Raw genomic sequence first — 24,030 nt, forward strand, 5'->3', positions numbered from 1 at the left:
AGTTCTGTTGAGTTAGTCGGCAAACTATTGAAAGTTGGATTGACATAGCCTACATAGGAACCATAAGGAAGAACAAGCGAGAGATACCCAAGTACATTATCCCAACAAAAAAGGAATTAGAAGGAACTAAGTAATTTGTATTTACCAACGATAAAAAATTAGTAAGTTATGTCCCAAAAAAAAAGGAAAATTTGTTTGTGTTATTTCTTCAATGCATCACGACAACAGCATTGTTGAAAATGTAAAGCCAGAAATTATTGAAGATTATGATGGAGCTAAAGGAGTGAGATTTATTGGACCAAAAGTGTGTAAACTACTCTGTTCAGAGAAGAAAGAGAAGATGGCCACTTGCAATTTTCATGGCATTAATGGACATTGCTTCTATCAATACTCATGTGTTTTTCACATGCTAATATAAGCTGCAGGGATTTTGGTATAAATTTAGGAAAACTCGAAGGATGTTTGAATCTAGACTTCCTAGAACATTACTAGCAACCATGAAGAAACTTGTTGGAGAGAAGGATAAACCTGAGAGAAGAGAGGAGCGACCTTAGAAAAGGAGATGCTGTTATGTTTGCTCATCTTCTGTCGACAACAAGCACTGCACAGTCTGCAGTAAATTAATAGCACTGTTTGCAATCCTTGGAGTGAGGAGATACATAGCACTGACAGTGATGAGTCAAAGTGTCAATGAAGATGAATATTGTTGGTACCGGCACTTAGTGACACTGATCATGGATCATTCAAATATCTGTTATTCTTTCACGTATTCAACCATTCTTTATCATAGGAACATTTCACATACACGTTTAATGGCTAAATAATGAAGATACTAATGTTCGTTTCCTTTATTTTTCATTCACAGTTTTTGTTGCTTGTAATTTTGTTTAAAGAAATCATATTTTCTCCATTTCCTTTCCAGAATTGTTGTTTAATACTTCAATAACAGTAATAATGCATATGCATAATAATTAAATGATTCATTATAAATATTTTATATGTATTTACAAATCATTGAAAATTTATGATGGAAATTTGACTAACATTTAAACATAATGTAATAGAGAAGGTAAATTGGATAATTTCAATAAATGTTACGAACGCAGTCTTTGAAACCTTCAGAATACTGTGTGCTTTAATAGAAAGTTCATATCTTTCCTCATTATCGAAATACATGGAAAAATGTTTTTGAATCAGATTTGCCCCTATAATAGTACTTTGAATAAAGGACAATAGTAGTTAAGAGTTAACCAAAGTTCTTGTAAGTCGGTACTTTCATATTAGAATGTATAAGCGATTTCTTACTAAGATATATTAGGAGGTCAGAAGCAAAGGGATATAAGTGCACTTTAGTTACTTTAGAGAAAATATGATCGAAAGTTATTAAACTCTCGTAAATTCCGTGAAATTATAATTTTCGATGTTAATGTGTGATGTGGCTAAAATATAAATTACCTCTTTTCCACTAAAATGTTACATGCTTCAGTTCACCAGGATGCACTTTACTAATTTGTTTAAATGTCACTTGTACCTCTTTGCTTCTGATCCCCTCATACGATGTTTTACTATATTTTCCTGTCACAACTACGTATAATCATGTTTCGTCTCTCATTATATCAACTCTGTTGCATAATTGCTAGTAGAAGATTGGGACTTGCCATAATATTTAAAATTTCAGTGTGAACACTTACCAAGAAATCAGACGTGTTCTTAAGCTGTTGCCCTGTTTTGAACCAAGGACCTCCTTCTTTACAAGTTGATATGGGTAGAGTATATCTATTGGGAGCTCCACAAATACAGGACCTAAGAAAATGCATTATTTCTTTACCATTGCATAATGTGTAGTTTTACACCTCAAACAGAGACAAACGAAAATGTCATGGCATCTGCTAAAGGACAAGGAAGCAATATCACCCAGAAATCAACAAACAACTAAAGACTGCAGAGCAAAGTGGGAGGAACAGAAGAAGATCTTAGAACCCGAAACTTTTGGCATTACATCTTCAGTGAGGAACTACCCTCGTATCTGTTGACAGTCAAGATGTGATGGGCAAATTGAGGGGAAAACTTACTCCAAATAAGAAGATAAAGTAAAGATTGCTAAATCTATAAATCTGACTGAAAACCATATTTGATAGTAAACAAGAAAGGACAAAAACAAACAAAAACTATGTTTTTAACATGGGATGTAGTTTTAATATGTTTTTTTAAGGTATTTTTTTTTCTTCACTCAAGTCAAGTATTACACACGCCATACATTAAAAGGGTGCTATCACATAAATTTATGTTCCCTTATGCACAGTTGAGGACAACCTATTTTGCTGCAAAAGTATAACACTGTGCCTAAATGCAATTGCAATCAGCAGTAATTAAAAAATCAACAATCAAAATATTACACAGAGCTGGTGCCAGGGGTACACTTTCTGGTCCACACGCTGTAGCAGATGAAAACAAAGATAATATTTTGTATGCATGGTTCATGGTATGCAAGACGACAAAAATAAGTTTCCGGCCATGTCCTGAAGAACAAAACAAAATCTGAAAAATTTATTCAAACTGAAATTAAAAAAGATTATGTATTCTTCGAAATTACTCGTATTTCATTGAAAATATAATTTATGGTGGTAATATCAACTTATAGCATTAATTTGCAGTAATGAAACCAGCTTCAAAGGGTTACTATTGTGATGAAATTGAAAGAAAATTGGAAAAAGGAACAAAGCGCATATTTATTTTTATCGTATTTATCACAATTTTATCGTTTTCGTGTTTCTACCCATTGATTATTTGAGAAATAAGTTACCCAAAACAGCCCGCCCCCTTTGATTTGGATAAGCAGGTTTGTATCACAGATTGAATTATTCATTCAGTTACTAGAATGAAGCTCAACCTTCAGATTCTGAGAATCCCAATCTATCATGCAACAAGCATTCTTAACATTTGCACGAAAAGGACCAATCTCTCACATTATCTTCCAATGTGATACTTCACATCAAACAGAATATTCTGGAATATAATACAAAGTGGAAACTCCAAGAGAAAACTTTATGAAAAAGTTGATAAAACTCATTCAAGAGAGTGAATTATTTGCATAGGGTTGCAAGGGATAGCGATAGTATCCCACCCTCACCTTCTCGTGGTGAAACCTGTTTCTACTAACGAAGCTCTGGGGACCGAGTCATGGCAGTGTAACCATTTCATACACTACAGAGGAAATGCTGTAATAATAATGCTCACTCCTGACATGCCATGGCAGTGGCAAATAGGGAATATGGTTGGTGGACTTGCCAAGACAATCCTCCCAACTGTGCCTAATGGGCCCGAAGACCAACAGCAGGGGGTTGAGGAAAGACGATATAACCGCCAACTCACAAAACTGTAGCAAACTGCTGATGAAATACTTCCCAAGAAAAATAAAAATTCTCATCCAAATTCAATAAACAAAATATTTTACCAAAACTTCACCAAGTCAGAAACTGATCCAGCAATCCAAAAAACTAGTAGGAATAAAGCACCTGGACCCAATAAAGTTCATCCTGAATTTATAAAACAATTAGAACCAAAAGCTATAAATGCTCTTCTAATATTTTACTATTATACTTAGTGCACTTCAATCCCAGCAAATTGGAAAAAGACCATTATTACTCCTGTACTGAAACCGGGAAAAACTGCAAACAATATTGATAATTATAATCTATATCACTGACCAGCTAAATAGCAGCGATTATAGAAAGAGTATCATCAGAAAGATTAATCTGGTATTTAAAAACAACATTATATGACCATCCAAAACAGAATTTAAAAGAAATTATTAATCCAAACAACAGGTGGTCTCTCTAAGTCAAAATATTAAAGAAGCACTTCACAAAAAGGATGACACATTAGCATTATTTATAGACCTTAAATCTGCTTATGACAATATCTGGAAAAAAAAAAAAAACTGGGCATAACTGGCAACATGTTACACTGGATCTTCCAGTTCATCATGTTGCGCTACAACATATGGATCAGCAACTTCTAGATATAAGCAGACTCATTTAGGAGTTCCCCAAGGTGCAGTGTTAAGCACAACACTGTTTAACATATATATTAACTATGTACCAAATAAAGTGGAAAGTTTAGGGGTCAAAACTGCTTTCTTTCCTGACAATCTACTCTTATGACACTCGCAACCATCACACAAAATAAAAGCTTTGGAAGCAACTGCCCAGGCAGCATTGAAAAAACTTCATTCATGGTGCAAACGTAATTTAATGATGGTAAACACTGGAAAAATCGTCCTTCCAACTCTTCTCCTTGGGAAAGAAATCAGCTGAGATTAAATTACGCTATGGAGATACGGAATTGCAAAATATCTGGGTGTAGTCTTTGACAAACGATTATCCTGGAGAAATCATATAGAACACATAAATGAGAAAGCAACAAAAGATTTACACTGTTGAAGAGATTGGCAGGAAAAAATGGGGAAGCTCTAGAACACTAAACACAACACACAATACATACATAAAAACTGTTCTAACATATTGTGGTGAAATAATAACAGCTTCCAGTGCCTTGAATGAACACAAAATCAAGCTATGCGGTTAATTACTGGGGCAATTAAAACCACTCTAGTCGAAGCTCTACAAATCATTACATCCAACAAACCACTGTTGTTCGAACTTGAAAAACTAGCGCGGCTAAATTATGAAAAGTTAACAGGCCTAAGTCTCTAGAACTCTGAAAAATGGACACAATACAGTAAATCTAAACACACTATGGAAACTCAAATTGGATTCATACAAGCAGTAACAAAATTGAATGAAAATTTAGAAATACTAAAGCACAAAGAAAATATATTGCATAATAACAATTCAGTTGACAGCATTACAATTAATCATAACCTACATTTAAACGAAATCATTAACAAGGAAGAAACATCTCCTGATGTAGCAAAGTCTATAGCATTAGAAACCCTTCATACCAAATATCTGCTTAATGACTGAACATACATTTATACAGATGATCTCTTTTAGATGATAATGATGGAAGTGGTGCTGGAGGAATTTGCCAGTTCTTCTCATTTTATAAAAGTGTGTACTAACTTTGATGCAGAGATTGAAGCCATTTGTACTTCCCTCCAAAACACATTCTTTTTGTAACACCACTGCAAAAATATTGTCATGTTATCAGATTCTAAAGCTGCAATTCAGGCAATAAATCCACCAGCATGAAAAAATTAAAGAAATACATTCTATGACGGAGCAAATTCAAAACTTGAAATAAAATTAGTTATGCAACGGATTCCAGCACACTATAATATACATATCCTAGCTAAAAAGTCTCCAAAATTAAGCAAATAAACAACAATTGCATTCCCTTATGAATCAATAAAGAAGAAAATGAATGAAAATTATCATAAGTTGATGAGTGAAAATTGTAAACTTAAGGAACTTTTGGAGAACCCTAACTGAATTCCTGAACTGTCTCGTGAAACTGCTGTTGCCATGTTTCGGCTCTTTACTGGACATGATTGTCCATAGAACTGGCATATTTCCAACACACATTGCCCTCTATGCCCTAAACTTGAAGAAATGGACATGGAACATCTGAAGCATTGTCCAGCACTGCAAATATTGGGAAACAAGAAAGAGAATAACTTCACTCTTAACTCTTCGGCATTAGACACATACATACACACTATTTGCATAAAAAGTGGTTGCAGGAGAATAGTGTACTTAAACTTAAAGGCTGCAGTGTTAGGAAAGATAAAGTCTGCCTCTCTTAATAAATAGATCAATCTGAACCAACTAACCCAATCCAATCTTATTTCAAGGTATTAGCCAAATTATAACTAACTTTTAAATTAATTCTCTGAAACTGGCATTTAAATTTTAATTAGGATTGCAAGGGATAGTGAGGTATAATCAATAACCTCTCCTATCCAAATCTCATCCTCAACTGCTTCTATAAATGAGGCTCACAACTGTCTCAAGAATTGATAGCATATCTGTACCTATCTGTGCCTCATGAATTAATGCTACATGTAAAACAGAAATTATTCATCATCTGTTAACCTAACTGCGTCTATTCAATTAATGATACGTCTCAAACAGAAATGATTTATCATCTGTGTATCTGACTGTGTATATCTCAAACAGAAGTAACACTGTGTCTCCTGAATTTTATACCTCACAGTTAATATAGACAACTCGAACGGCATTAACATACCTGGTGTACCTGACTGTGCCTCTTGAATTGCATACTTCAGAGATGGTATAATATCTCGAACAGAAGTAACAGACACACAATATTTACAAATTGAGCGGAAGAGTGACATCTGATCGATATCCTGTAAAGCACCTCTACCTTTCAGCATGCCAGCTGCAGCTCCACCTGCAATTGTTTATAAATTGAGTTAATATTAAGACAGACATTTTTACACATTTCACTCTTCGTAGTAGTAGAGTAGTAGTAGAGTTTAAGAAGGGCGCGTCAGCTACTATGGCTATTTGCGCCCTTATCTAAAATTCTTAATATTACAAATACATAAATAATATAATAATCAGAGTGCTAAAAGAACTAAAAAGCGTTGTCACGATAAAACGAGGCACACAAATGCAGTATACATAAGATGATTTCTACAGAATCATAAAAGTGAGCAATTCTACCACACTAGGTGGTATTCAAGACGAACAAATAAAACAATAAAACTAAGGCCACCAGAGATAACTTGTGAATTAAATTTTAAAAGCATAAAATTTTATAAAATATTCGGATGTATAAAGTCCGAAATGTCAACAATGTAAAATCAAATATAAAACAACAAATGTAACCTCCGGATGTAAAAGGTCCGGAGGATAAGTAAAACGGATCAATAAAAAACTAAATCACCTTATCCAAACCTGTATTTGATAAAAATCTCAGAACTGCATTTGTACAATTAAAATCATTTCCAAGAGCGTCACGTAATGTCGGCCGAATTCCATATTGCCTCCTTGCATGGTCATATTTCCTGCAACTCAATAAAAAGTGTTCCACCGTAAGTGGAACATTCACTCTTCGTCTCGTTATTTTGTAATATAGATTTGGATACGTCATACCAATGATTTTCAATCCGTACATCACAGAAATTAAAGCGTAATTAAATGTAAGCCATTATAAAGAGCAACTGATGAAAAGTAATTACATACTGCGCAATTCCTGAGAATAAATTGAAATTATGCCATCGCCAGCTAACCTAACACCCTTGGAAACAACATGCAAGCAATTTATGAACTCTAAAATTGAAAAGTGAGTTTTCAGTATGCTACTGATCTTTATAAATGAAATATTAGGGAGAAGAATGGCAAATTACGTCGTGCATAGACATTTTAGATTTAATAGCACTGAATGAAGAAAATAGTACAGCTTACTTTAGTTCTAATATTTCATTTTCTTTCACTGTAACACAGAATTTCAAATGCTTCACAGTAATTATTTGGAAGTCATATTTCGAAATACCTGTATTGTCTTTGTGAAATTTCACCAATAAACATTCTATTACTCCTTCTCAATTCCTTAATTAAAGTGTATGCATTATTGGTTTCTAATCCTAACAGGCTTTTCTTGTCTATGCTAACCTGGCAATGAGAGAAACACACTTCTGAGCTAAGATTCCTTGTATGCAGATGTGTGTATGATGACGAGAAATGCTTGAGATGGGATGGGATGGGGTGGAATGGAATCCTTCAAACCATCCCACTAGTTCTTTGTAGTGACAATGTTACTCCGGAACCTTTTAATGTAATTTGTTTTTAACCTATATTAAACTTTTTTTTTATATCAATATATGCAGAAAAGTGCAGAGCGATAGTTTCCCACTGAATGACACATGATGGTCATTCTGAACCCTCTCCAACCGTTCAACCCCACTCCTGTGACCACCTACAAGTTTGTAATATGGCTCTGCACCGTGTTACTGGATTTCCTCCAGTTATTTCCGGAAAATTATTTATCAGATCATTTGAAAACTGTCATATTTTGCTGCTTTTGTAAAACTTACTTATCTGCCACATGTTTTAACTCATGCTGAATTCTTGGCAAGAAAGCCACTAAAATCTCACTATCCAATATTTCTCACAAACAGTGGGTTTAGAGGAAAGGGATGGACATGGGCGAACTTATTCTGGTCCATTTCTTCCTGAAGACTGCACAATGGACAAAGTGGTGAAGAAATAATTCCAATTTTGTTAATGTATTTTGACAAACAGTGAGTAATCGAAAGGATGAAACTGCACTTTTCCATGGATACTGAGGAACTATATTTTGTTTACACCGAGACACACCCACGTGCAGTTGAACGGAAGCTGTGAGTTTTTCTTTTCTGCTAAGAGAACCAAACTGCACACTATAAAGCGTCTTCTTTTCCAGGTAAACAGGAACATAAATAGATTAGGTACACTTTTTGTTCCGAAAGTCAAGAAACCTTGAGAACATCCCTAAACTCGTGGAATGGAAAGAAATTGCAGTGTCCAGTATCAAATAATAAGCTCAAAACATATATCATATGTTCCGAGGTCATAAGCCAATTGGAAGAGTTGAGCATGAATCAGAGCTAAGAATTTGAAAGAATGGACAGATTCAGTTTATGGCAATTTGGACTGAGACATTAGTTAACAATACTGGATCCGTCAGCCTGTATATACATCTAATGGTGAAGGTCAACCCAAATATTTATTTTCACAATGGATAAATGCCTCATCAAACAGAGTGATAACGTCGGAACTGATAAATCGTGTGCAGATTCAGCTGTTGCTAGTTGTAATTTAGTAGTTGAGATAAAACAGTGATAAGTACCACTGTATTTCCAGCCTATTGGTCAAAGGATCAAAGTTTAACTGTTAATGAAAGCGAATTGGGATGTTCAATATGCAAATCTGTAGGTACATTAAGGGCTGCAAAAAGACATTAAGTAGTGCATAGTGTGAAAGCACAGAGTATGGTGAAACAAAAGTTAAAACACAATAGTGTGTTAGGAAAAATGTCTTCTTATAAACTATCAGCTGCTCATATTAAAGCCAATGGAATCACATCCCTTGCTAAAGAAGAACAAATCGAGACTTTGAATGTATGAATGTATATACAAATTAGATTGCCCCATGACAGACTTAACAAGACTCGTTGGTTTTCTATGGGTCAGATCATGCAATCAAATCATGCATATACAGATATCTGCATGATCTGTGAGAGCTCAACTGCATGGGAAGGGAAAGAGCACACACAAAACTTTGTTCTACATATGGAACTTTAGTTCAATGCTTGAACTGAACCTGAACAGAAACAACTGCTTTTGTTGGTAGAAAATTTGTCTTCTTTTCTGTTGGACGAAGTTCCATTCACTTTACGGAAATAATATTCCATCCAAATTACAAAGCTTTTATGTTAACAAAAGTAGGTAACTTATAAATGTAGTTGAGATAGGCTATTAAAGCATAAGATAACACTAGTCAACAGCCATTTCGTAACTAAACGAAAACATGTCATCTTACATGATTTTTATATTGTAATATATCACCAAAAAGTCTCTATCGGGCTCCGTTTTTGAGTTACAAGCTATATATGAATGAAAACAAACATAAAAATAGACATTTTTGTGCACATTACTTAGACTGAGAAACCATCACTGATAGCTAAAAAAATAATTTTGTCTTTCGGTAAAGACTTGTATGATTAAGTGCCAAGATCAACAACCACTGATACCTATCTGCAGCTCAATATCCTATCTTTTCAGTCAAGCAGCGCGGGCTTTGTCTAGTAAAACTATTTTATTGTGATGATACGTCTTTGAATTAATGTTCAACAAACTTAAACATGGATAGAAACAAATGATAGTAGTAGGATTTCACAGTAAGTAAACACACAACAAGTCAAGTCCTAAGTTCGCCGGTGTGTAAATCACTCAAATAATTTCTGATATATTTTATGGAAAATTCACTCCGAAATCACATTACACCCACTATTACAAAATCTTGCAAACTCTACTTTGGCCATCTACTAGGCTGCAGTTCTTGCTCTGTCACTTTGTCCGAGTGACAGAGAGGAAAGAAGAGAGCTATGTCTTTGGCAGTTCTGACATTGGTTTCTGGGATTCTCCTATTTCTTCATGTGAGACATCTACATCATTCCATCAACATTCATCCATTGCATTCCCCAAATGCCAGCTGGCGATGCATGGAGGAGGATGGCCTAGGGATGAGTGAGGTTGCCTGCTCGAAACCCGGATACACAGCGAACCTCATTGTTAGTGTAATCATCCGGTGTGGGAAGGAGCCTAGCTTAAGAGTTTTCAAAATAGATCGTAAAAGTTCGCAGTGCTGGGTCTTAGTGCCCCCTCCCCCCAATCAAAATTCCATTTCAAGAATTAAATTTTATCAGAACAGATAATAGTGCAAGAATTTGCCACTTGCTTGGAGGTTGCAAGGTTGGGAACAATGTTTACTCCTATTTCCAATTTTGCAATGTTCATTCGGAGTAAGGCATATTAATGCATACATGTGCATGGCGATAGTACCTATCAATAACACGGGCGATTCGGCCAGCTGAGCATTCTTCACTGCTGTAACCGTGTTTGTAAGGCCTGGGCCAGCAGTGACTGCAGCCACGCCGATTGTGCCAGACAGTCTTGCCACCGCATCTGCTGCAAACACAGCTGATACCTAAACCAAAACAAAATACATAAATATATAAATTCAAATATTAATAATGGATTTGAGGGAGGTGGGATATGATGATAGAGACTGGATTAATCTTGCACAGGATAGGGACCGATGGAGGGCTTATGTGAGGGCGGCAATGAACATGCGGGTTCCTTCAAAGCCATTTTTAATTAATTAATTTAATTAATAAAATGAAGTTCTGTTGCATGTCTTAGCTCTTAACCTGTAATGAATGCATACCACATGACTATTACAGGACTTTGTGCAAGTGGGAATGAATGGAGTAGCTATGATCCTGCACACCTTACTGTAGTAGAAATGTCACTTTGTGTGACTAAAACTTATGGTTAACATTTTTGAGTGGAGTTACACAAAATGTATTCTAGTGTGTATCCTGTGACTTAACTCACTAAGCATAACAGAGAAGTCGAGAACTTTTGTGACGGTACCCATGTCCGATCTCAAACACACAGAAGCGTAAACTTTTTATCCATAAATAAACAAAGAATAAAATTAAACCTTAGCTTAAAATTTTTTATTACAAATTTCCACGACATTTCTTAAGTTACTTAAATAGATCTGCATCATCATTTTCCATTTTATTTCAATGATCGTATTCCACAGCTCTTACTTAATCACTGAACCTCTTAGAATTATAACAAGTAAAATATTATACACTAATACATAATAAGCAGATTAGTTCAATATTTCTAAAAAATTTGAAAAAAAAATTATCATGTTGTTCTAGAATGGGAATGATAATATTTATTGTCCTCAATATCTATACCAGTTATAGTGTACCACCACATTTCTGTATACTGGTTCCACCAAAACTTTCTACACATTTGCCTACAATTAATATGAAATTCGGGTCCACACCTGTGGAGTAACGGTCAGCACATCTGGCCGCGAAACCAGATGGCCCGGGTTCGAATCCTGGTCAGGGCAAGTTACCTGGTTGAGGTTTTTCTGGGGTTTTCCCTCAACCCAATACGAGCAAATGATGGGTAACTTTCGGTGCTGGACCCCGGACTCATTCCACTGGCATTATCACCTTCATTTCATTCAGATGCTAAATAACCTAGATGTTGATACAGCGTCATAAAATAACCCAATAATAAAAAAAATGAAATTCCGACAATCTAATAACTCCACTAATCCTGATAATAACTTACTCCAAACAATCTATTTCTCCTTACAGACCATCTACTAGATCATGTTCCTTCCTGCATTCCATTATTACTAACATATATAATGACAATCTTCTGCAGCCCATCTTACTCTTTTCAATTCAGTGCAAGATTCTACTACTAGTACTTTTCAAACAGAATGTTCTATTCATTATCATTATTATTATTATTATTATTATTATTATTATTATTATTATTATTATTACTATTATTTCCAAATATCGTTATTAAATTTTAACTCTCTATCTTATTTCAAATCATTTTTCTAACTCTCCCCCTCACAAAATATTATATAACCAGGTGTTTCAGACCACCCGTATCAGCCTTTTTTCTCGAAAACTATATGATACTGGTTGTTCATAAAGAAATTTTGATAACCAAAACCTATGTGAAGATTGATTGGTGGCAGTACCATTTCCCGTAACAAACCGGAAATAGGTGTACCTGTGGTCAACTTCGAAATTTCAAATGAGAACATGGGTCATTAAAGGTTCCATTGAAAACAACTTTTACTGAAACTTTTTTTCTAACTTTTATTGTTTACTCACAAAGCAACAAAAATGGTATTTTCTGAGAAATGTTATATGTTATGTACATACACTCTTCATAGTAAGTGTTCAAAATGTCCGCCACCCTATGCAAAACAATGTTCTGATTCCCTCCTAACATCCGTGATTGCACGGAGACCTTCAGCACAGCTGAGAGACATGCAGGCTTCTGTAATTCTTTGTTTCATATCTTCTCTAGTTATTGGATGCACCTAGTAGAACATGTCTTTAATTCTCCCCCACAAGAATAAGTCATTTGGAGCGAAGTCAGGAGATCAGGCAGGCCAGGCTACTGGTCCTCCTCGTCCAATTCACCGTAGGGGAATAACCGATTAATAACTCACCGAGCCCTACGTGAAAAGTGAGCTGGACAGCCCCCTGCTGAAGCCACATTGTTAACCGAAATGCAAGGGGAACATCATGAAGCAACTGGTGCAAAATGTTTCGGAGGAAGCTTGCGTTCTACCATTCAAGTTCTCCTCAAAAAAGTATGGTCCTATGACTCTGTGTCTGAGGAGGTCACACCATGTGTTGAGGCTCCAGACGTGTTGGTAATCCACTTCACATAGCCAGTGTGGATTAACCGGAGACCAGTAATGGGAATTGTAGAGATTCACCTGACCATTACTTTTGAAAGTTGCCTCATCAGTCCACAGAATTCTGAGCTCGAAATCACGGTCCATGTTTAGAAATAATTTGTAGAAATCAACACGAGTCTGGAAATCATGTACCCCAAGTTCCTGATGGAGATGAATATGGTATAAATGAAATTTGTCTTTGAGAATTCTAAACACTGTATTATGATGCAATCCTAAGTCACGGGCAATCCTTCTTGTGGGGGAGAATTAAAGACATGATCTACCAGGTGCGTCCAACAACTAGAGAAGACATGAAACAAAGAGTTAGACAAGCCACACCATGTGTGTCTCTCAGCTGTGCTGAATTTCTCCGTGCAATCACGGATGTTAGGAGGAGATCAGAACATTGTTTAGCATAGGGTGGCGGACATTTTGAACACTTACTACGAAGAGTGTACGTACATAAACAACATATAACATTTCTCAGAAAATACCATTTTTGTTGCTTTGTGATTAAACAATAAAAGTTAGAAAAAAAAGTTTCAGTAAAAGTTGTTTCTTTTTAAAAGTAGTTTCCAATGGCACTTTTAATGACCCTTGTTCTCATTTGAAATTTCGAAGTTGACCACAGGTACCCCTATTTCGGCTTGTTACGGGAAATGTTACTACCACCAATCGATTCTTTACATAGGTTTTGGTTATCAAAATTTTTTTATGAATAACCAGTGTCATATAGTTTTCGAGAAAAAAGGCTGATACGGGTGGTCTGAAACAATCAGCATATTTACACACACATATACAATCACTTTTCCTATTTAACACTTAACACTTCACACGATTTTACTCATTGGGATCCTCTTCTTCCTGATATAATTATTTTAATAATATTGCTAAATCTTTAAATTTAGCTTGATCATCCATTCCTCATGTATTAATTTGTATGAATGTTCGCAATGTATGTCATTTTAAGGCTATCTTCATGAAGTGCTTGTCGTAAGTTCTTACTGTGAAGATTTTCTGAGTGTTCACGGGTAAGCGGTATGTTAGTAATATGCTGATTTATTTCCTCCTGAAGATTTCTTGTGGCTGCAATGTGGGGATTATCAACGTATAAAAGACATTTGCATATGTTTATATGATGGAGAAAGGCTTCTCACTGGGCTTAAAAAATTCCTAGATCTCTTAGCTTTTCTGGTGTATATAGCATGGCTTCAGGTATATCTGTAAGTAGCCCAATGATTTCTTTTACCGCACTTCGAATTAATTTATCAATATCTTTAAGGAATTTCAATGGTATGATCTTTTTTTTCATTGGATAGTTTTCTTTACATATAATTTTGAAACCATTGTAAGGTGTTCTCAGTGTAATGTCAGTCACATAGATTGACCCTCTAGTAAAAATGCAAACGCCCTCTATTTTTTTATTTTTTTTATTGGGTTATTTTACGACGCTGTATCAACATCTAGGTTATTTGGCGTCTGAATGAAATGAAGGTGATAATGCCGGTGAAATGAATCCGGGGTCCAGCACCGAAAGTTACCCAGCATTTGCTCATATTGGGTTGAGGGAAAACCCCGGAAAAAACCTCAACCAGGTAACTTGCCCCGACCGGGATTCGAACCCGGGCCACCTGGTTTCGCGGCCAGATGCGCTGACCGTTACTCCACAGGTGTGGACCAAACGCCCTCTATTTGGAAAACATACCTACTAAAATTGAAACCTAATATATACCAATGTAAAGACAGCTGTCATATTTCCTGTTGTTTCAAATGATGTTCAGCTATACATAATCCTATATGAGGTTTATGATTTTGAGATTGCAAAGAAGAGATCAATTCATCATTTTTTTGTTTTAATCTCCTAATATTTTGATGAAAAATAGAAAAGTTACTTTGTACCAGTGGCGTAGCGTCAATGTAAGCTAAAAAGCTCAGCTTCCCCAGTTAATAATAATTTCATAATAAACCTGCAGTCTATGGACAAAATTATTTATTAATTTTAATAGAATTTATATTTACGCGTTAAATATTGTGATGCGGCAGCTCAGGATGATTTGTGATGCAGCAGTAAACAAGAAGCCTGCACACACCAGCTTCCAAGCAGACTGGTTTCTTACACTCATTCTTCTGTGTAACCCACCCCGCAGATTTTCCATCCCTTTCTAACTAAACTACCCTGGTCGCAAGGCTCGCAGGAAGCTAGCTTTGACATTGAAAATAAGTAGTTTCCGAGTTATCCCTTTTCGTCAGTTGTGTTCAGTTGAAGTGTTAGTGTGCATTGTGGCTGATATAATAAATAATGAGTGAAATAACAGTTCCTGACACCAATTTACTTGAATTTTTTTAGGACAATTCTATTATCAAGACTGACTTACGAACAAAAGTGTGATCTAAAAAACAAATGACCGACTCCCTTGCTGTCACTGAAGGACACAACCAAAACACAGACGCATAGTTACGTAATGATACTAATACTGTATCTATTGACCGTTAATATTGTGATTTCTCTAAGTATGACAGGGAGTGAGCTAGTGTTATACTATACGTGTCTATTTGATGTGTAAACCGTGAAATCATATTTTACTACGTACCATTTGAGGTCATGCCTTATTGGTGTTACTTACGAGGTTCCAACCAATCTTCGACTGCTGACTTGACATTGACTACTATTTATTTTAAGACTATATTTTTGTAATACGTTTTCTCATATTGCATGAAAGACAACTTGAATTAGCGTCCCCTGCTCAAAATTTCATGCTACGCCACTGCTTTGTACAGAATGTTCATTACTAGAAATCTCAGAATATGCATCATTTAATTGAACTTGCTTTAAACACCTTACTGATGGGAAAAGCTCTAGCATTAGCCACCACAGGAATATTACAACTCTGTTTTTTAACATGGCTACCTCTGGTGTTATTGGCAATAAGAACCGAAAGTTGCTCCTTGCTCTACTATTCAGGTGCAGTCCAAGTGGTGTATATTCATACCATCTTATCAAATCAATGTGCGATGCCCCAGGTCTCATCAGAGCCTGCTAAAGTCATATATTCACACTCCACTCTCTCCTGGGAAGATATGGCTTGTTCTACCTGCTGAAAAGATTGAAGTACCCCACACTGGTATGGCTGCTCATCTTTTTCAATAGAATAGGTGTAATTATTATCCATGCTATTACCTGACCCACCCACTATAACTACATGATCTCCCTTACAAAATGTTGAACTCAATTTCTTCATATTCTCAACAACACTTCTGAGGAAGAGCATTAGGTTTACATACACTCATCATCCAGTTTCGACTTCAAAAGTGAGGAAATGCCTCTTGCGTGGCTACTTCCTAAAATCAATAGTTTACTCTTACTATTACTAACCTTTTCAGTATTATGATCAACCTTGACTGGGTTTCAGTTATCCTGATCAACATCCACTGCTTCAAGAGCACTGAATTTTTTAGTCAGTTTGATTGATGAATCTGCAGAGAAAAGTCTACCTGTAGACTTGGAATTTTTCGGTTTCATCTATGTATTAATGTCCCCCTTACCCTTTGCATTAATGTTATCTTTCATAGCTTTCAATTCACTAATTTCACTCTATACCTACAATTCTAGGATTGTGATCGCACATCCCCAACTATCATCTCTAACAAAATTATCAGGATCTTCCAACGAAAGCAGAATTACAATTACTACACCAACCCCTGCAAGTACCACACTTTCCACACAGCATCTATAGTATACACTGCATATCTTATTTAGAGATTTAAATTCAATTTCACTCAGCTTCGAATCAATGTACTTATGTTATTTGTACTCTGTAGCCTCACCACAATAACTCTACACTACATTTTATCACTTCACTATACCGCCCTTGTCAACTATGCAACACATCACTTCACTGCACTTATATTTCAGTCTTGTTACAACTTGATTATTTATGTACAGTAGTTATTTAACACAAACAATTTCTTAACCGATAATAACACTTATAATGACATAATTTACTTACAATTTAGACGTAGGTTAGGCTTTGACGAAAGCAAACAGCATTCAATATAAGAGTTACCAACACTTAATTTAATAGTTCGACTTTACAAAGAACACAAGACTTAAAATTAAAGAAATTATAATTAGTTAAGAATAAGTTAAGTTCAAAGAAAAAGATCGGGAATAGTGACCAAAGCATTCTATGATATTTGAGATTATCAACTATTCACATTATGTGTTTATGATGTGAATGAAATATGGAGTATATTATTACGAAACTGTGTGGGGAATGACTGCTATGAATTTATAATAAAATTTATGTATCACATGATTAGGAACAATTTCAAGTACCTTTAAATATGACACTGGTAATGTGAAATAAATAAATAAATAAATAAATAAATACTTAATTGAGAAATATTTATATTTTTTGTTTACTGCTTGAAAAGTAAAATGTAAATTATGCTGATGAGACAATATGAGGAACTGCCATGGGAATCCAAAGTTTTGAAGAAAGCTAACCTACATTAGCCCTACTTATCCGCACAAATCTCAAAGGACCTTCAAATTGAAATTTAATACTTTTTAAAATGTTACTGATTTATCTCATTAATTTATTAAATAATTTTACTGTATATATGTATCAAAGGTTTTTATATCCTGGTAGAGTTTAATTCATGAACAATATCTGGATTCCTACAACCTGAGTCCCATGAAGTGGGGCCACTGGAGAAACATCATTCGAATGAGAACTCGATAAGCAGGAAGGGATTTCAAAGAGCTACTATGGATTAATTTATTGCCTTAACTAAACATAAAAGTATAAAAAAGAGGTGGAAAGATGGAGGAGGGAACGAATGTGGGAAATTAGACATTGTAAGTAGAAAGCCAAATAGATATATGCTCTTGTAAAACATCAGGTTTAATTTACAAGCTTTGAGTTTGAGTCCTATTGTTACTCAATTAGTCTGAAGAGAACTAAAAAGTAAAGTAACAGTATACATACTTCATGTCTTGTATCCACAATTTTTATTCCCAAAGCTTCAGCAGCAACAAGAATGGGAGAAATGTGACCACCTACAAGTGTAAACACAAACTTCACTCCATGACTCTGTAGCACCTGGGCCACCAGTTCACCGCCATGCTTCTTACTGCCCACATCCACCTATAAAAACAAGCAGAGTTGTGATACATAACTGCACAACAATAAATTATATAAAATGTCAGTCTAAAGTTACCACGACACAAACATTACAATACATCTGAATAATACACAAATATATATATATATTGTAACTTTTATTTTCAACAATAATGTGAGTTTTGTTTCTGATTTTAATCACACACCCGTCAACAATGGGTATTCCACTCAACACAGCAACACAGTAGTCGTTATTGCACTCCACCGAACGACAATGACAATACACAGGTATTATTGAGAAGAACAACAATGTACTCCTAATCTCAACTAATGTTCACAAAGCACTATGTACAAAACAAAACTGTCAGTTCACAGTTCACAGTTCACAGTTCGTTCGCCTTGGATAGTTCTTCTAGCTCACTCACTCAAGTTCACTGCATTTCGAACCCAAGACTTTCAGAGACAGTTCACTGCACTTCGAACCCAAGACTTCCAGAGACAGTTCACTGCACTTCGAACCCAAGACTTCCAGAGACAGTTCACTGCATTTCGAACCCAAGACTTCCGGACACGTTGCCTTCGCCTGGACGCTGCCACAGTTACTCAAGTTCACTGCACCTTGAACTCAGATCCACTGGATACGTCTCCGCTAACTAGCTCTCTCGCAGCTGACTGGCTGACTAAACTTCGAAGGCTGCTCACGCTTTTATTTACTAAATCACACGTTCTCGAACCTTCGATCTTCGGGAGCAATCTGTTTCCAGACGTTTCCCTTACGTCCGTCCCCTCCACTCTGTGCCGGGATAGTAGCTTCCCTTGCCACGCCGTGCTTCAGCATCTGCCGAAGCCTGAGTCCCCCACGTCCTGCGCCTCCTCTCTGCCGGACGCACGCGTAGACTCCCGAGGCAACAAGAATCATCCAGCACGGTTATCACAATATATATCTCACGTATTACGTTTCATACAATGCATTTCCATAATTCTACTGAAAAAAAAATCATTTCGCACAAAACTGTCCGTTACATATAAACAGATATGACTGTAATTAGCAATGTCTCTTAGAATGCATATCACAGTGTTGCCAATATCTGGAAAAAGAAAAATGCGAGTTTTGGTAACGTCAATTATCAGTAACAGATTAGGATTGGTATGTTCAGACTTTTAGTAATGCCTTATATGTATGTTTTTGGTACATAGGCAGATAGATGGATTTGCTTTGTACAATAGTGAAAAAAGAAAGATTTATCCTGGACAATAGTGAAGAAAGATTATCAAAGATTTATCTTGGATCCTCGTAGTACAAGATAACTGTGGTACTACAGAATTATCACTGTGTGTGTGAAAATTTTTTTAAAAATCATCAGTCAACAGTATATAAGAAATGAATATATTTGGAGCAGGTTGGGTGGCAATGACCACATTGTGTGCTACAACACTTCTTCTCCCGCATGTAGTGTGTGATATTAACGTTACATCTTCTGCAAGAAGAACAAGAACAAGAAAAGCATTAGTTGAAATCTCTTACTCGAAAATTGTAAATTAAACAAAAAAAAAGGTAGAAACCAGTGCACGGGAAGTTCATGCTATTGTAGACTACTGCATTTTTGGTCTGGGGAAAACATTCGTCTTTTAAAAATATACAGTACTATCATGACTCACTTAGGAATAGCGCCTTAAATATTAAACTTCGTGTTTAAAAAAAACCTTATCAACTGGAGGATTTTTCCATTTCCAAAATCACCTGAACTTCCTGTGCGCTACTTTAGCCAAAACAGGAAATATTAATTATCTAAGAAATACAGGGGCTTATTCCTCAAAATTATGCATAGGCCTAATGGTTATTATTTATACAGTATGTTAATCAATCTACGAAACTAGGCCTAATTATAATCCTATATTCGTGATTCTCCCCGATCACCAAGTGCCACATCACATTCATTACTCTCATCTTCCATGCTATTTGATATTAATAGCACTGAATAAGCTCTTCAATTTGTCATTGTAAATCTTCGCAATAAGGTTACCAAAGAAACGCAGATAGCAAGGACCCCCCACTTAAGATACTACCGGTTAGCACGGGAGAGAAGGATTTGGGTGGGATAGTGACATCCTTAGACAATTTTGAGTATATGCAAGGTATACCAAAAGTCTAAACTAACCTAACCTGTCAGTGATTAAATCTTACAAAAAAATCGCCTTTCTTCTGTGATTCGTATGGAAAGGCACAGAAATGAGATGTGCTGCCCCTCCCTTCCATCTCGATGGAACGATCCCACCTGCCCGCACCTCTCCATCAGCTTCCGCTATCTCACAGCAACTTTTCACGGGAAAATTTTAGAACACGCACCTTATTTCGATGACGGCAACCAAGTTTTCTTTTGTTTATGGTACATAGCTCACATGACTGTACATTGGGCTTGTGTTTTATTTAACGACGATAGTAACTGCCGAGATTATATCAGCATCGCCGGTGTGCCGGAATTTTGTACCGCAGTTCTTTTACATGCCAGTAAATCTAATAACATGAGCCTGTCGCATTTAAGCACACCTAAATGCCATCGACCTGGCCGGAGATCGAACCCGCAACCTCAGGCATAGAAGGCCAGCGCTATACCAACTCCGCCAACCAAGCAGACTCATAATTATCATTATTATTAACCTATCTTCGAGAAACTAGCGCTGAGGTAGTTCCGGTGATTTTTGAAGTGAAAATGATTTTATTTTATTTATTTTTTGTGGAGATGCAGTTGATCGCATAAGCAATGCATAACAAAAGCCTAAACTAGGCCTATCCAAATCTAACCTGTCACAGATTCGCATAAGCAGAGTATAAAAGGAACTACCCCAGGGCTACTTTAGCCAAAACAAAAATCCAAAATCATTGTTAATCTCAGGCAAAGTTACTAAATCCCTTTATTTAATTACCTTATGCAAGGTAATGTAAATTAAATTGAACCAACTGACGAAAAAGCCGATGAAAATTCCAAAGAAAACGCACAATATAAATAATACTGAAAAGAATAAGCCATTCTCGTGCAGAACTTCTTCTTCTAAATCGCGTGCAGCATCCATTTCCTTCCCGTTAAAGAACAGAACATACGTATATACTATATAAAAAGAATCTGCAAATCATTAACAAACATCACTACATCAAACAGGTGCCAACAATATATTTACATTAATATATCATCATATCCCCTTCTTTTCTGACGTCATATCCTCCTTGTGAAGAGAAGATTTTGGCGTCCTTCTGTTTACAGATAGTCACGTATTTGGCGCTTTTTACAACCACAAATGTATTACCACAGTCTACTATATACAGTCGCGAAGCTCAATATGTAGCAAAAATGCAAACAGGGGTAGTTGCCCACCACTAGGATCGCTACTATCGCCTCATCATCGCAGATCTCTCTCCTAGCAGCCGACAAAATATGTTACACTTTCCTTGTCGTGTTCTTTTGGAAAAATTAACACCTTCCTTCCATTATTGAAATATTAAATGCATAAAGTTAATTTATTATTTTAATGAAGTATATTAAATTCCACCACAAACTCGAAGATACCTGCAAGAAATAAGTTAATATAATTTTTGTTTGTGCAAAACGAACTGAAATTTACTATAATAGCTACATTCATTCAAGATTATAGCGATAATTAACCATGAATTGAAACCAATAAATATTAATTTGCACTTCTCTTTACAACAATAATAATGGAAATATGAATTAATGGAGTAACTTACGTGTACCGGTACTTGTAGTGTAGGCTTACGTAGTTAACAAAATGGGATGAGGTTAAGCAATAATAATCACACCAGAATTGGAAATAAAACGTGATCAATACATTTTATTGTAACCGACTTTTTCTACGTCTCTAGTTAAAGCAACAAATAAAAATAACAACAAAATTAACAGCTATAATTAAAAACATATCCTTCGAAGAAAAAATGAGGCCTAAGCAATAATAATCCCACCAGAATTGAAAATAAAACGTGATCAGTAAAGTTCATTAAAACAAACTTAATTTTTCTACGTCTTTAGTAAAATAACATAAAAATACTAACGAAATTAATAGCTACAATTAAAAATATATCCTCTGAAAAAAAAGTAGACCTAACCTTTATTTCTCTGGAAATTTATAGCAGCCTAAGTGACAGAACTTTGACCGGTATCCAATGTCCTTTCGGTTGGACTGAAACATTTCATTGTGAAATTTAAGGATATAATGTATTCTAACAGTCACAAAGAACTTCAAATTAACAGTTTTGTTTCTGCACGGCATTCTTGTGGAAACCCAGGAACCTTTCTGAATCTTTCGGAAATCGGAAAAAGGATAACTCTGGCCTCTTTCTCTTATTGTTGCTACAATTTATAGCACTACAAAGTCTCCTCCTTGTCCCATATTATTATTCCAATTATTATATTTTAGCCATTAACATTTTCATTATAACCAATAACGAACATTTCACAAGCATCAATGTGAAATACGCAACGAGCTAGCACTCGATAGAAATACGACACAGTTCAAAGTCGACCATGGACAGTCTATTGTTTCTAGTTGCTAACCGCTTGGAGCGCTTTATCACGAGATTTGCAAAAAAACACCTCAAGCTTCGCAACTGTATATAGTAAACTGTGGTATTACCACAGTCTAATACTTACAGTCACGCAACTCATACGTATAAAATATGCCAACATTTGACAGCTGGCGCCACAGTAGCCCTCTAGCGGCAGGCAAGTTAACAGTGTGCACACGATATATGATAACACATCAGAAAATGGGTTTTGCGTAATTTGCTTTATATTTTTATGCTATGCAGTAATTGTATATGTTCTTATTAATTTTACTTTAGAATCATAGAAGAATTTCACACGCAGTTAATCTACAGTTTCAGAAGCTGGGAATAAACGTAATTTTACTGCTCCTTACAAGTGAATCATGGCCCTGATCACGTATCATGGTTTGAAATAATATAATTGTTCGTACGTGGACGGTTAATTCAATTCATTCCTAAATATATTTACGAATCATTGGAACTCTATATTTACTGTGAGAAGAGTCAAAATTAGTAGCTTCAAAATTGTAGGCCATATCTCGTAGGGTACATCGCGAGGTGAACTCCTCTCCCTATTTCCTGAGAAATTAACTATTTTCCATACCACAAATTGGGGTAAACTCGGCCGCTGAGGCAAACTTGAAAATAAAAAAGGGGAGGATGTAAACCTTAATATGACATTGATTTATGAAGTTCATTATTTTTCCATTTCTTAAGAACCGGTATTTCCTTTATTATTTTATGTCACAAATAGTGCTGATATTATGGTGTAAATTTTTATGGCAAGTTTACCGCATTTTACATTACATTTCCAGTTTTCACACAAAAGCTTAATTTTAACTTATCCTACCTATATAATACGTAATTCACATGCACTTACTGTTAATATGATGTAGGTGAGAAAAAATAAATGAACACACAATTTTGTTGAAAAAATTGTAACTTCAATATTAACTCAGAAAATGTAGGCCTAATTTTATTTTCAGAGCAGAAGTGGTGTAAGTCAAAAATGGGTAATGAGGGTTAAAGTAAACATTCTGTAAAATACAGCGCAAAGTAGCAGTCAATATTGAATTTATTTAAACTATTAGTAGTCAGTTAATAGCACGAAGGATATATTAATTGCTACATTGCGCTGTATTTTACAGAATTTTTACTTTAACCCTCATTACCTAATTTTGACTTACACCACTTCTGCTCTGAACGGCTCAAATAATCACTGGGAATGTAAAATCAACACCAATAACAGTTAACAGTCATGCAAATTATTACAGAAAAGATTGCTTTTTATATTAAATTTAAAGAGGCTCTTTTATTTCTAGAGAACTTAATACGTCTGCCACTTGAATCTACATCA

The 24,030-nt window shown here is 35.5% G+C and overlaps 1 protein-coding gene across 2 annotated transcripts in view; it reads right to left on the reverse strand.

Moving 5' to 3' along the window:
- LOC138708222 (2-hydroxyacyl-CoA lyase 2-like) overlaps positions 1–21,301 on the reverse strand; it is a 67,688-nt gene extending 46,387 nt beyond the window's left edge. Inside the window, exons 1-5 of one of the 2 annotated variants that reach the window (XM_069838553.1) lie at positions 21,044–21,301; positions 17,984–18,142; positions 10,532–10,676; positions 6,211–6,375; positions 1,692–1,803 (exon numbers count right to left, since the gene is read on the reverse strand). In XM_069838553.1, coding sequence (XP_069694654.1) covers positions 1,692–1,803; positions 6,211–6,375; positions 10,532–10,676; positions 17,984–18,142; positions 21,044–21,190 — 728 coding nt within the window. In that variant the 5' untranslated portion in view covers positions 21,191–21,301. The remainder of the gene's footprint in view (positions 1–1,691; positions 1,804–6,210; positions 6,376–10,531; positions 10,677–17,983; positions 18,143–21,043) is intronic. The other variant, XM_069838554.1, reaches the window with a different exon arrangement.
- Between the last annotated feature and the right edge of the window lie 2,729 nt (positions 21,302–24,030).

The sequence above is a fragment of the Periplaneta americana genome, chromosome 10, assembly GCF_040183065.1.
Source record: "Periplaneta americana isolate PAMFEO1 chromosome 10, P.americana_PAMFEO1_priV1, whole genome shotgun sequence".
NCBI lineage: Eukaryota > Metazoa > Arthropoda > Insecta > Blattodea > Blattidae > Periplaneta > Periplaneta americana.